Below are 13,195 nucleotides of genomic sequence, written 5' to 3' on the forward strand. Positions count from 1 at the left end.
CTGTGTGTGGGGCTGAAGGGCCCCGGGGGCTGTGGGGGCTCCCGGCGGGGGCGGGGGCGGCGGTGGGTCGGAAGGGCCTGGACATGGCGTTGAGGGGCCGCCCCGCGGGAAGATGAATAAGGGCTGGCTGGAGCTGGAGAGCGACCCGGGTGAGGAGGGGGCAGGGCGGGCCTCTGGGGCTGGGGAGGTCGGAGGGGGTCGGGGCGCGCCTGCCTGACCACCACCCCATCCTTTTGTCTCTCCACCTAGGCCTTTTCACCCTCCTGGTGGAAGATTTCGGTAAGCACCTCTCCGCCCGCGCTACCCGGGCTGTGGGGGCCCATTCCTGCGCTCTCGCTGCAGGACTGGGGGCCGCCCTTTCCGACGTCTTTCCTTTCCCTTGATTGCAGGTGTCAAAGGGGTGCAGGTGGAGGAGATATATGACCTTCAGAGCAAATGTCAGGGGTGAGTGACTGGGCCGGTCCTTACACCCAAAGGGCTAGGGACGGTTGGGAACAGTCCCCCTCAAGGGAGACAGTATGAGGAAATTCAAGTTGTAAAATATCATCTACGGAAGCATCCCTTCTCTCTGGGTGCTCCCCTAATCAAGCTGGTTTTTTTTCTTTCTGTCTTCCCTCAGTGCTTCTTTTTTGGTAGTAGTCCTCCCCCAACTTTAAACATCCTTGGGGTACTGTTACAGCTGCCTTTTCTGGTCTTGCAGCAGGAAGTCCTTTACAGCAGGAACCCCCAGGTCACACAGTGCCCTCTGTGCAACTGTTCAGTTCATTAATGTGTTCTCATTTGTGCTGTGACTTTAATCTCTACATAAAGTCTTTTTGTATTGATTGATTGATGTATCAAGGCCCTTCCTAGGTGCCCAAACTCAGAGTCTTGGTGATGCTGCAGAATAGAGGTATAGAGAGACTGCTACAATAACTGAACCAAGAATTCTTGCTTTCATTTCCCAGAAAAGCAGAGACTGGTTTGTGTGACTGTGTGTTTCCCTGGCTTCATTGGGGCTTGGCCTTGGACCCCACATTGAAGAGCAGTGCTTACATTCCTCATCACACAGAGTTTTTGTTCTTGCCTTACTTTATATTCCTACCTTGTTTCTGGCCTGTTGGTTCAACTTTTCTCCCCTTACTCTGAACCATAGATTTCATAAGGAGACTGGGAGGACTCTTGGAGCATCACAGCCAGAAGCTTATGGCAGACCTCTGGGGTGTAAGGGCTTAGGGCCAAGCCAGGGGAGAGTTGGGTTCATTGCAGGAGCACTCAAGTGATGACAGGGTGCAAAGGAAAGGGGGAGAAAGAAAGGAATGCTGATTTCCTTTTGCCCTTTACTTTCCCAGCCCTGTGTATGGATTCATCTTTCTGTTCAAATGGATCGAAGAGCGCAGATCCCGTCGCAAGGTCTCTACCTTGGTGGATGATACGTCTGTGATTGATGACGATATTGTGAATAACATGTTCTTTGCTCATCAGGTCTGCTGGGCTTTGTGCTTGTTTGGACGGTGGGATGCTGCCTTTTTTTTTTTTTTTTTTTTTAAACTTGGGAAAGGAAAGTCATGAAAGCAGAAGAAAGAGATTCCAAGGGTGGTGGCTACAGAACCCCTTTGGCAAAAGGAACCCTGCTCTTATTCATTAAAGGGAATATTTTTAGAGTAGGATGGTGTCTCAGTCCACTCTCCATGTCTCCAGACACTTGGTGGGTATTGAATTAAATGGTGGGTATGTGAATGAACAAATGTTGGACAAAGATGAGGGGAATGGATAAGGGTTGTAGTTCAGATATGACTCCCTGCTTTGACCCTTATTCCCAATGAATATAGTTTGGGAGAGCTTGGGGTGCTATGTATGCTAAGGGTGTTATATATGAGTATGTATTCTTGGTTTCACAGCTGATCCCCAACTCTTGTGCTACTCATGCCTTGCTTAGTGTGCTCCTCAATTGCAGCAATGTGGACCTGGGGCCCACCCTGAGTCGCATGAAGGATTTCACCAAAGGCTTCAGCCCTGAGGTAGGCTGCAGTGCCTTATATCTGGTCCACAGCTGGCTGGGCAGATTTGATCATCAGGGCCATTAATATTGCTACCACTTGGTGTGTGTGGTACTCTTTGGTCATTGATTTAACATTTGACTCACAACTCATTGTGTAAGGCCCATGTGTCAGGAAAAGAAATAGATCTAGGGAAGGAACAGACTGTGTGCGTTTGTGTATGATATTAGGGTTTGAACCCAGGCCTTGCACATGCTAGGCAAATGCTCTACCACTGAGTTACATCCCAGCCCAAGATTTTACATACATGACACCATGTCAGAACTTCTCCGTTGGTGTTTTTGTTCCCCAGTGCCTTCTGATTACTGTGCAAGGCTAGTACACCCATCTCTTTGGGGGCCCCAGAATTCTTCACTATCCCTGTAGGAAAGTCCATCTGTGATGCTTCAGATTCTGGACTGTCTCTGGAGCTTTGCCCCCCTATCCAGAGCTCCATCCAAGAAGCTGTTCTGATGTGGCCTTGTTTTCTCCCTCTTAGAGCAAAGGATACGCAATTGGCAATGCCCCAGAGTTGGCCAAGGCACATAATAGCCATGCCAGGTATGTGGGAGCTCTGGGAGCTGATGTGGCGTGAGAGTGGGAAAGAGTGTAATTTTGGGGACCCTGACACTTTGTCCTTCCCCAGGCCTGAACCACGTCACCTCCCTGAGAAGCAGAATGGCCTTAGTGCAGTGCGTACCATGGAGGCATTCCACTTTGTCAGTTATGTGCCTATCACAGGCCGGCTCTTTGAACTGGATGGGCTGAAGGTCTACCCCATTGACCATGGTAGGCACCCTCATCTGGGAGCCTGTTGAATTTCTGTTTACTTCCTGGGTATCTGGGGCTCAGGACCCTCAGGTGCTTAGGATCCAGTGGCAGTGGGTGGGGTAGATATTGAGGACATCTAACTGACCAGGATTTCACCCTGCATTGCATTGCCTCACCAGCTCATGACTCCCTGACTCAATCACACTTCTCTATCTTCCTTTCCATCCCTGGCCTGCCCAAACTCAGGATTTCCCACCTGCTGATTCCTCGTCTTGGTCTCCCTAGGGCCCTGGGGAGAGGATGAGGAGTGGACAGACAAGGCCCGGCGGGTCATCATGGAGCGTATTGGCCTCGCCACTGCAGGGTGAGGGTCCTGAGCCTGTCTTACTCTATACTTCTGGAACTGTGCCCCCTTTGAGATTGTAAATCTCAAGGCCATATAGTAATCTGGCAAAAACAGCTTTAGATTCTGGGCTTCCAGTTGCTTGTCTTGTTTTCTGCCTGTGGCCTTCTCTGGGATGGGCTGGGGGAGAGGCAGGCCTTGGAGCCGTGGGTCATCCAGCTGTGTTGGCTCACTTCCTAATAGGCCCTGATAACTCATTGGAGGATACCAATCAGGTGTCTGGTGTGCATGGTCAGCCACTGTCCACCTGTTGGGGTTGGGCCTGTACCTATGGCTGCAGGTGTGACTGCAGAGAGCCCTGCCAGGATATCTGCCTCAACCTGATGGCGGGACTGGGGTGGGAGCTGCTCTCACAGCTGCGGCTGTGACTGCAGGGAGCCCTACCACGACATCCGCTTCAACCTGATGGCAGTGGTGCCCGACCGCAGGATCAAATATGAGGCCAGGCTGCATGTGCTGAAGGTGAACCGTCAGACAGTACTGGAGGCCCTGCAGCAGGTAGATGTCCCTCAGGCCTGGCCCTGGCCCAGCCCAACTCAACTCTCCTTGCCTTTGTTGCACTGCAGCATCTGTCTCTGATTCCCAGTTCACTCTCTTATAAACCTGGGCTTCGGTTAACCACTGCTTTCTTTTGCTTTCTTTGTGGAACTAGGGGAGGGAAGAGGGAATGGCTTCTTATAGGAGGTTGTGGTTTGGCTTTTATTTCTCTGTGAATGGTTAGAACCAAGGCCATTGTACTGTCTTTCAGCTCTTAGCTGTCTAGGGTGGAGGCTTGGCTCTGCCCTCCTCTGAGCCTTGGATTCTGTTTTCAGCTCATTAGAGTAACACAGCCAGAGTTGATTCAGACCCACAAGTCTCAAGAGTCACAACTTCCTGAGGAGTCCAAGCCAGCCAGCAGCAAGTCCCCCCTCGTGCTGGAGACAGGCAGGGCCCCAGCCGTCTCTGAGGGCATCCACACAGGTACTGGGTGGGGAGTGTTTTGGAGTCTCTTTCCTGAGAATGTCCTTAGAGTCATCCCTCATAACTTGACCTGGGAGGCCCATGCAGAGCAAGTCTTTCTCTGTCGAAGTACTTGGCCAGTGATGCAGAGGCTTCTACCAGAGGCCTGAAACTCTCTCAACTCAGAACATAAAGGGAGAGTAGTCCTTCCCTAACAGTTATCTATAAAGGACTGCCATTACTCCAAGCCCCTGAACCCTTTGTAATGTTCCCTTTCTTTCTTTTTTTCTCTAGAGGCATCTTTCTTCCTGCCTCTCTTCTTTTCTGTCTCCTCCTCCTCCTCTCAGTCTTGCTGTGGGACCATGATTTAGAGCTTGCTGACTCCCATTCTGCCAACTGGCTCATCTCTTCTCTGGGAAGGGAGGAAAACAGTGCTGTGTTACAAGACTTGGGAGACTGTGGGCTTTTCTTGGGGATCTGACTGAAGGTCCTGCCTATACTCCTTGCCCTGTTTCAGATGGTGCAGAGGAGGTGGCTGGTTCATGCCCACAAGCTCCGACCCACAGTCCTCCCAGCAAACCCAAGCTAGTGGTAAAGCCTCCAGGAAGCAGCCTCAATGGGGTTCCTCCCAATCCCACCCCCATCGTCCAGCGACTGCCAGCCTTTCTAGACAATCACAACTATGCCAAGTCCCCCATGCAGGTAAGCTTGCAGGATTTCATCCAAGATTCTCTGAGAGGCTGCAGTGACTTCTTGGAGTTTGCCCTCTGCCTGGGCCTGGATTGCCAGGTTCCTTGGATACTCAGAAGCCCCACATCAGTGGCTTAGGGAGGCAGGAAGAACTCATTTGATTTTAAATTCAGTCACATGACTGTGGCATTAAATGTTTAGGGCATGCTCCTTGGTACTTCTGTGTGGGTTGGGCACTCTGCTTCTCTTAGAAGGCTCTATAGGCTTCTGTGTGTGGTTAGTGGGTGGCAGCCTCCTTGGAGGCCAAGGAAAGCACCTGGAGGGGCTCAGTGGATTCAGCCCGCAGAACTGTGTTGCCTTTTTCCTTTTTTTTTTTTTTTTTTTTTTATATATTTTTTAGTTGTTGATGTGCCTTTATTTTATTTATTGATTTATATGTGGTGCTGAGAATTGAACCCAGTGTCTCACATATGTGAGGCAAGCACTCTACCACTGAGCCACAACCCCAGCCCACCTTTTTCCTTGACTGTGAGTACTGTGCCCATCTTGAGTGAATAGCCCCTGCTCACGAGTGCCCCGATCTGTGCCCCAGGAGGAGGAGGACCTGGCAGCAGGTGTGGGCCGCAGTCGAGTGCCAGTTCGTCCACCCCAGCAGTACTCAGATGACGAGGATGACTATGAGGATGATGAGGAGGAGGATGTGCAGAATACCAACTCTGCCCTCAGGTCAGCCCTAGCTCTGTAAGGCTTGCAGACTCTAGGCACCTTGGAGCCTGTTCTGAATATTCAGCAGACAACACTAAGCACTTACAGAATGCAGGGCCCTTGGAGAAGCTAGTCTGATGGCACTGACTAGGTCCCCAAGAAATTTTTGGTAGGCTTGAAGGAGATCTGAGCACATAAGCATATATCAAAGCACGTCCTCTTGGTGTGGTCTTTCAGCTGGACCTTGAAGGATTGGTTAGGGTGGGAGAAGAGGTTGGAGGGATGTAGGAAATGGGAAGGTGAGGAGGGGTCTTTGCTGGAAGATAATGGCATTAGCAAAAGGCTAGAAGTAAGGCAGCTTGAGGAGGTGTCCAATGAGGACACCTGGCTGTAGCTCACAGAGCCTAGGGTGCCAGGCTCGCTATGACTGGGTCAGGCTGCTTGGAGAGTGAGTCACTCAGGGTTGGCCCTTGGGAGACAGGGTGTGTTCAAGCCATGCGAGGTATAGTCATCGGCCCATCCCCTCAGCTCACCTCTTCTTCGGCCCCACAGATACAAGCGGAAAGGGACAGGGAAGCCAGGGTCATTGAGCAGTTCTGCAGATGGGCAGCTATCAGTGCTGCAGCCCAACACCATCAACGTCTTAGCTGAGAAACTCAAAGAGTCCCAGAAAGACCTCTCAATTCCTCTGTCCATCAAGACTAGCACCGGGGCTGGGAGTCCAGCTGTGGCAGTGCCCACACACTCGCAGCCCTCGCCTACCCCCAGCAACGAGAGCACGGACACAGCCTCTGAGATCGGTAGTGCTTTCAACTCACCTCTGCGCTCACCCATTCGCTCTGCCAACCCGACACGGCCCTCCAGCCCTGTCACTTCCCACATCTCCAAGGTGCTTTTTGGGGAGGATGACAGCCTGCTGCGTGTTGACTGCATACGCTACAACCGTGCTGTCCGTGACCTGGGTCCTGTCATCAGCACAGGCCTGCTGCATCTTGCTGAGGATGGTGTGCTGAGTCCCCTGGCACTGACAGGTGGGCCTGGGCCTGACTCACTGGCTACTTGGTGCACTCTGGAGGGAAGTAGTAGGTAGCCAGGTGACCATGAAGTGTCCTGTAGTCTGACACATCTTCTTATGCCTTCTTCCTAGAGAGTGGGAAGGGTTCCTCACCTTCTGTCAGACCGAGCCAAGGCAACCAGGGGTCCAGCAGCCCAGAGGAGAAGGAGGTAGTGGAAGCCACGGACAACAGAGAGAAGACTGGGCTGGTCAGACCTGGCGAGCCCTTAAGTGGGGAGAAGTACTCACCCAAGGTGAGCCTCCCTTTGTAACTTTCCCTTCCAGTCCTGGCAGAGGGAAAGGCATTTGTCTGGGTGGTGGGTTCTTGATTTTTGGTGTGAAGGTTGGTGTCTGGAGGTGCCAGGAATCAGTACTGGGTTGGGGAGCCAGGCCCCATGCACTCTGATTGCTCACCCCTGCCTCTAGCTGCCTCCTGGTGGAGCCTTGGTGCTGGCCAGCCCCCCTCAGGTGCTCTGCTGGGTTTTGGCAGGAGCTGCTGGCACTGCTCAAGTGTGTGGAGGCTGAGATCGCAAACTACGAGGCTTGTCTCAAGGAGGAGGTAGAGAAGAGAAAGAAGTTCAAGGTGGGTGATCTCTCTACTGTCTGGTCCTCTACTCCCTACCAAGAGCAGCTGCTGAGGATATGAGTTTGTGATGCCTTGACCCTCCTCTCCTGCAGATTGATGACCAGAGAAGGACCCACAACTATGACGAGTTCATCTGTACCTTCATCTCCATGCTGGCTCAGGAAGGTGAGGGGCCTCACTCCTGTCTTAATTGGCACACCCTGCTGAGAACCATGCCCCTCAGATCTCCCTCCCTTAGAACTCCCACCTGCTCAAGGTTCTCTTGTCTTCCACAGGCATGCTGGCCAATCTGGTGGAGCAGAATATCTCAGTGCGGCGGCGCCAAGGGGTCAGCATTGGCCGACTTCACAAGCAGCGGAAGCCTGACCGGCGGAAACGTTCTCGCCCCTATAAAGCCAAGCGCCAGTGAAGACTGCTGGCCCTGACTGCAGCCTGCTCTTGCCGTGAGGCCCTCACCAGGGCCCCTCCCTGCCTCACTCCCTGTTTCCCAGTATTACTGAATAGTTCCAGCCAGAGAGCTCAGGCCCTGGGAGTGGGAGCCAGTCCATGTTACCTGTATTACATCCTAGGGCCTGGCAGTGGGCAAGTCAGCCCCATAATGCTCAGGAAGCAGCAGCTGGAGTTGGGCCACAGTGGGGTGCTGTGGCTTCCTCCACAGCTGGCTGTGGAGCAGCAGGACCTGGCCCTTCTGCCTGGGCAGCAGAATATATATTTTACCTATCAGATGTCTATTTTTCTGGGCCCCAACCCATCTTGCCACTGTATTATATAGCCACCTTCATGACTCTGCTTTCTTTCTTAGCAGCTGTCATCTTGGTAGGCCCAGGTCCCTGCATCACACCTTTAGGGTCCCAGCTAGGGACCTCAGTTGGCATTGGACCCTGCTGCCCCAGCTGCCAGCCTGTCCCTGTATGAGGAAGCCAGGCCCACTCTCTACATCCTCCTGGGAGAGTGCCAAACTCAGGGATATGGCTGTTAATGCTGGAATGGTGTGAATGAAATGGCAGCCTGCTGGGGTCCAGTGACCTGAGCAGAGAGAAGTGTGTGAACTGTTTGGTGGCCTATAAACTGTCCTAGTTCTAGCTGGGCTTGTTGAGACTATTGTCCACAGCAAGGCTCTGGGGCTCTTTGCCTTCAGTGTTGTGGCCCTGGCTATGGGTCTACCTTGGACTCCTGGTCTCTGTCCCTGGAGCCTGGGGCTCAGAGGAGCCTCTGCCCAGCCCCTCAGTATTACCATGTCTCCCTCCTCTTAGGGATAGCAGAGACAGGGCTGCTTGCAGGAGCTGATGCCACTCAGCTTTCACTGCTGCACCTGCTTCCTCGGCCTCTGCCAGGCACTCAGGGTGGGGGACAGCCTGATCAAGACAAATCAGTTGGGGTCCCTGTGTTCCCAGAGGGCTTGATGCTAAGGGGTAATGGGCTCAGCACTGTCTCTGGAGTTCAGGCCCCGAACAGCCCTGTGGCCTCCAGCCACATGGTTTTGAAAGTGATCCACACAGGCCCCTTATCTGTACATAATGACTCAGGGGGCTGGCAAGTGTGGCAGCTGCCTCTCTGGGCTGAGCATGGCCTGTCCCTTCTGGCTCCTGTAAATACTGGATCAGTGAATGAATAAAACTGCTACGAAGTGGTCCCTCCTGTGGTTGCTGGTCTGAGATCCGCAGGCTGTGTTAGGCATGAGTGACCTACTAGACTTTCTGGGCCCAAGGTCCTGTGACTAGAGGGGAAAGTGAAGTATGCATTGGGACCTCTGGTTCAGAGATGGGATGCTAGGCCTGGGATGTGGGACCTGAGCTGAGGAGGGACTTCAGATGGCCTTTGGACAAGCTGCATTGAGAGGGGAGGGCTTGACTTTTACCAGATCTGGTGACTTTGCAACCTGGAGATGTATGGGACTCTGGGTTGAGGAGGCAAGGCTGCCTCTAGTTCTGCCTGCTGCGATCCCTCTGGAGGGGCACTGGGGCCTGGAAGGGTATGTATCTCCCTGTGGCATTTGGACAGGTACAGCAGGCCAAAGCTGCCTCTGTCATTCTCTGCTGAGGCTGCTGCAGCCCCTCACCCTCACACTAGCAGTTAATCCTACAGAGGGGGAGCCTCATGTAAGCAGCCAAGACAAGCTGTACTGACTGAAAAACATGACTTTAATGACTGGCTCTTCCAGCTGAGTCTAGTAGTCCAGGGCACAGAGGAGGGCCACACCCCGCTTTATCCAGTGTCGCTGAGGCAGGTCACTGGGGATCTCCACGGCAATGACATAGTTGGTAGAATGGCCTGTGGTTGATAGTGTTCCTGGAGCAGGTGGAGGGGGGGAGGGTTAGGTCATGCCCTGTCACTGGTAGGGTAGGGATAGGGCAAGAGCAAGAGTAGTGTTTGGCAGATTGAATTGGGGAGAGGCCCAGGAGGGAGCCTGCCTGGTGAGTGGGTCTGGCTAAAGTTCAGGCCTGCAGTGAGGATTGAAGATGGAGATAGAGGGGAGTTGATGCTATTGCTCATCCCCTGATAGACCCAGCCCAGGCTCATCCCTGTTCTGGGTCTTGATTGTTCCTCTAAACCATCCATGGCAGTCTGGGGCTGGTAGGCTCCCAGGACCCAAGGGGGATCACAAGGGAAGTGAGCAGGCAGGGAGTTAAGCCTTTTACCTTCTGCTGGCCTGGCTCAGCACTGGCCCCAACCTTTGCCAGCCTTTCTGTTCAGCTAACCTGGGTCAGTCTAACTGGCTTGGGCTGGGTTGGCCTGGGTCAGCCCTACCTGTAGTGTTGGATCCCTTCCCTGGGCCCCATACCAGCACGAGTCAGCGTCTTGTAGATTGGGCACAGGTAGAAGTCCTGGTTCTGGACCTTGCGGTCGGGTGTTGGCAAGAGCCAGATCACAGCCATCTCTGTGTATAGCTCCTTGGGCCGAGACTCAGTTAGCTGGAAGTCCACTGGGTCCCAGCGGGCACCTTCCAGGAACAATCCATAGATAAAACACCCCACTTCAGGCCTTTCCCTGAGCTCTGATGGTAACTGGGTCATCACCTGTGGTGGGCACAGCAGACATCCACAACTTACCAACAACTGGAATCAGGTTTAGGGTTTTGATCAGGAGGCACAAACTCTCTTCTGAGAGCTCTGCCTGCCTGCTGTTGTGTACGTGCTGATGTAGCCAGTGGTCTGCATTCTATACCCTGCCCTTATGAATTTCCTTAGGGTGTGCGGTCTTTCCCAGTCTGGGTCTTCCCACCCTCCTGCTCAGGCCCCAACTGCCAGGCAGCTGTGCCCTCCAACTAAGTTGTACCCTAGCTTGTTACCTGACCTGGCCCTGACCCTAACCTTGAAATCGAAGGAGATGGTGTCAATGGAGATGACGAACTTGCGGGCAAAGTTCTGCAGAGTGCCTGTCAGGAAGGCCTGGGGAAAGAAGAAGCCACTGATCCAGAAGACAGCTGGGATGCCACCTTGGATCCAGGACTTCAGGAAGTTCAGGCGCTCCAACAGGTCCATGACCCATGAGGCCAGTGGCTTGAGCGATGGGTAGGCCTTGGAATTCCAGAGCTCAGGCACACTGTTGTTGTATAGGCTGGCAGCCATCAACTCCAGTTGTGAGGACATTACCACCAGCCCCTTGAGTGCCTTGAGCATGTCTTGTAGTGTCTGTGTTATCACCTGCAGCAACCGGTTGTACCTGTGGCACCAGAAGCAAGGAAGCAGGCAGTGGGCTGGGGACATATGACAGTTTCTATGCTCCCTAATTCAGGGCCAGAGACAGAAAAGTAATGGCAGAACATACAGACAGAATACAGAACTGGATCAGGTGGCCTAGGTACAAATCCTGGCACTGGCCCTTGACAAATGTATGACCTGGAATAGTCACTTGTCACTTAACCCTTTTAGAGCCTTTGTTCACTCATCCATAAGATGGGAATAATAAACAATGGCTGAGTTAAAGAATAGGTGTATTATAGCACTGACATAGTTTGTAGAATGGCCACTTGGTATGACACCAAGCCCATATGGACTCTTGTTGTCATTTCTCTAAAACACAGTGGCCCCTGACTCAGGGCTGAGGGTGGGGCAGGAAGAATTACCTAATGACCTCTTGTACCAGCACTGTGTTCATTGATTCCTCATATAGCACGGGATATTTGGCCACCACTGATTGCAAGTTGATTGGATCAGGCACCTGGAGCAGAATGTTCTTGGCCACATCTTCTACTATCTGCAGGGGCAAACAGACACTGGGAGGCAGGGCTGGCCTCTCTTAACTCCTACAAGATTTCACATGCAGAGTCCTTCTCACAGGGGACAGGCAGGATGGTGGAGCCCAGCCTTCGCCCTTCCCCACAGCCAACACCCACCTCTTCCCGGCCTTGACCACCCGCAGAGGACGATTTGGGCTGTAGCTGGATGATGGAGCCCAGTAGAGCAAAAGTCTCATTCTGGGCGAAGGTGATATTGGCATTGTCATGCAGGCCAAAGATCTCAGGCATATCGTTGAGTGGGAGGCTCTTGATGTAGTTGAGGTAGCCCTAGGAGGAGGAGGGCTGAACTGCCTTGCTCTATGCCAGCGTTCAGAGTCATCCTCCTATTGAGCCCACCCCCTATTTGTCATGTCTCCCACTCATCGCCCCTGGTAGCAGCCATATGCATCTATCTCCCTGTCATTCTTGGGATTGCATGACCATTGTGTGGTATGACCCTGCTTTCCTCCTGGTCCACCTCACTGCCATGGACTTCCTGATCTCCATGCAGTTGCTCAAATCCAACACACTCCCTTCTGTATTGGTGCCCTACCCAACCCAGCCTTGGCTCATGACTTCTCTCCACACATCTCAGTGGAGGTATCATGTCCTCAGGGAGCCTTCCCTGACTGCATAGCTTGGCACTGTTACCGTCTTGGAGGAGCTGCCCCAACCTACACTGAGTAATTATACACAGGGAGTGGCTCAGGCAGGGTCCATCTCTCCTCAGAACCTGCTTTTCAGTGGGTGGGGACTGACTCTTCCTCCCTCACCCTGAGATGGTTTCAACAGTGAAAACGAGCCCCTGGAGAGCAGGAGCCATGCCTTCTCTCACCCAGCACCAAAGTATTCATGACACCCCGGCACCCTGGCCTGGCAAGCCCCCTCCTGCTCAGTCCTTGCAGGGCCTCACATTGAGGTCGTAGGTGGGTTGGATCTGGTGGTAGATGCCTGAGTCACTGTAGATGTGATTGGGGGAGAGTACGGCAGGCCTGTAGTAGTCCTCCAGGATGTTCATGACACAGCGGCGGTCCCAGTCATCCGTGACGCGACCGCCATAGTTGATCTCCCCTGCCGTGTACTTGAGGACCTACAGAGTGGATGAGTAAGGACCTCACAAGTGCCTGACCCCTGTCCCCAGCCTGTTCCTGGCCCACCTTGTAGGGGATGTCCTCATATTCGTCGAGGAACATCTTGAGCTGACTGATGCAGATGCGCAGGTCTCCATCTGTGAACTCATAGGGAATGTTGAAGCCCAGAGGCCCAAATTTACGACGCTCCAGTGCATTCCCATGGAACAGGCACAGAGACAGCAGCAGGGACTTGAACTCCATCACCTGTGGGAGTTGGGGAGGGTATGAGGCGTGGGGACGGGGGCAGGGCCGGTAGGCAGACACACACCAAGTATGCCTCACCTTGCGACAGGAGTGGAGGAAGTCGTCAGTGAGGCTGCTGTAGGACTTCAGCAGGTTGGCTTTGACACCACGTGGTGGCTCAATAGTCATTTTGGAGCCATTCTGCAGGATGGACACTGGGAACTTGTTGCTGGGCAGGCTGGTGAGCCACAGGCGGAAGTCCCGGTGCACCTGGGGGCCATGGCTTCTCATGAGCACTGAGACCCAACACCAGGCTCCCTTCTACCCAGGGGCTCTGAGCATATCCTTCACCTGACTGTATCCCTGGAACAGGCCAGGAAAGGCTGCATGGGCAGCTAGTTAAGAATTTGAGCTTTGGCAAGTTCTAGGGTCATCCATCTGTGCTGGGTGTGCCTGAGTAAGTCACCAGGCCATGAGACCCAGTAACTTGGGGG

At 53.3% G+C, this 13,195-nt stretch overlaps 2 protein-coding genes across 3 annotated transcripts in view; one reads left to right on the plus strand and one right to left on the minus strand.

Moving 5' to 3' along the window:
• Positions 1 to 9: 9 nt before the first annotated feature.
• On the plus strand, positions 10 to 8,799 carry Bap1 (BRCA1 associated protein 1). Of its 2 annotated transcripts, none has more exons than XM_047531083.1 (17): positions 10 to 149; positions 250 to 279; positions 390 to 444; positions 1,332 to 1,464; positions 1,881 to 2,000; positions 2,518 to 2,579; positions 2,665 to 2,807; positions 3,075 to 3,153; positions 3,621 to 3,690; positions 4,005 to 4,152; positions 4,649 to 4,833; positions 5,414 to 5,547; positions 6,079 to 6,557; positions 6,674 to 6,834; positions 7,071 to 7,163; positions 7,259 to 7,331; positions 7,442 to 8,799. In XM_047531083.1, exons 1-17 carry the CDS (start codon positions 113 to 115, stop codon positions 7,573 to 7,575), a joined length of 2,136 nt encoding a protein of 711 aa, XP_047387039.1. In that variant the 5' UTR covers positions 10 to 112; the 3' UTR covers positions 7,576 to 8,799. The 2 variants fall into 2 exon arrangements, with proteins under 2 accessions (XP_047387039.1, XP_047387038.1); XM_047531082.1 differs by having other exon boundaries at positions 11 to 149; positions 3,567 to 3,690.
• A 364-nt stretch (positions 8,800 to 9,163) lies between these two features.
• Positions 9,164 to 13,195, minus strand: part of Dnah1 (dynein axonemal heavy chain 1) — a 68,191-nt gene continuing 64,159 nt past the window's right edge. Inside the window, 8 exon segments of the mRNA XM_047531081.1 lie at positions 9,164 to 9,455; positions 9,949 to 10,183; positions 10,478 to 10,829; positions 11,233 to 11,363; positions 11,503 to 11,673; positions 12,299 to 12,475; positions 12,543 to 12,722; positions 12,801 to 12,971. Coding sequence (XP_047387037.1) covers positions 9,334 to 9,455; positions 9,949 to 10,183; positions 10,478 to 10,829; positions 11,233 to 11,363; positions 11,503 to 11,673; positions 12,299 to 12,475; positions 12,543 to 12,722; positions 12,801 to 12,971 — 1,539 coding nt within the window. The 3' untranslated portion in view covers positions 9,164 to 9,333.

The sequence above is a fragment of the Sciurus carolinensis genome, chromosome 17 (assembly GCF_902686445.1).
Source record: "Sciurus carolinensis chromosome 17, mSciCar1.2, whole genome shotgun sequence".
Taxonomy (NCBI): Eukaryota; Metazoa; Chordata; class Mammalia; order Rodentia; family Sciuridae; genus Sciurus; species Sciurus carolinensis.

Bases quoted from the DNA above. Each gene is read 5' to 3' on its own strand.
- Bap1 (XM_047531082.1), top strand. From the start codon at position 113: ATGAATAAGGGCTGGCTGGAGCTGGAGAGCGACCCGG. The intron at 1,465-1,880 runs GTCTGCTGGGCT...TTGGTTTCACAG, and splicing joins ACATGTTCTTTGCTCATCAG to CTGATCCCCAACTCTTGTGC. The intron at 7,332-7,441 runs GTGAGGGGCCTC...TGTCTTCCACAG, and splicing joins CTCCATGCTGGCTCAGGAAG to GCATGCTGGCCAATCTGGTG.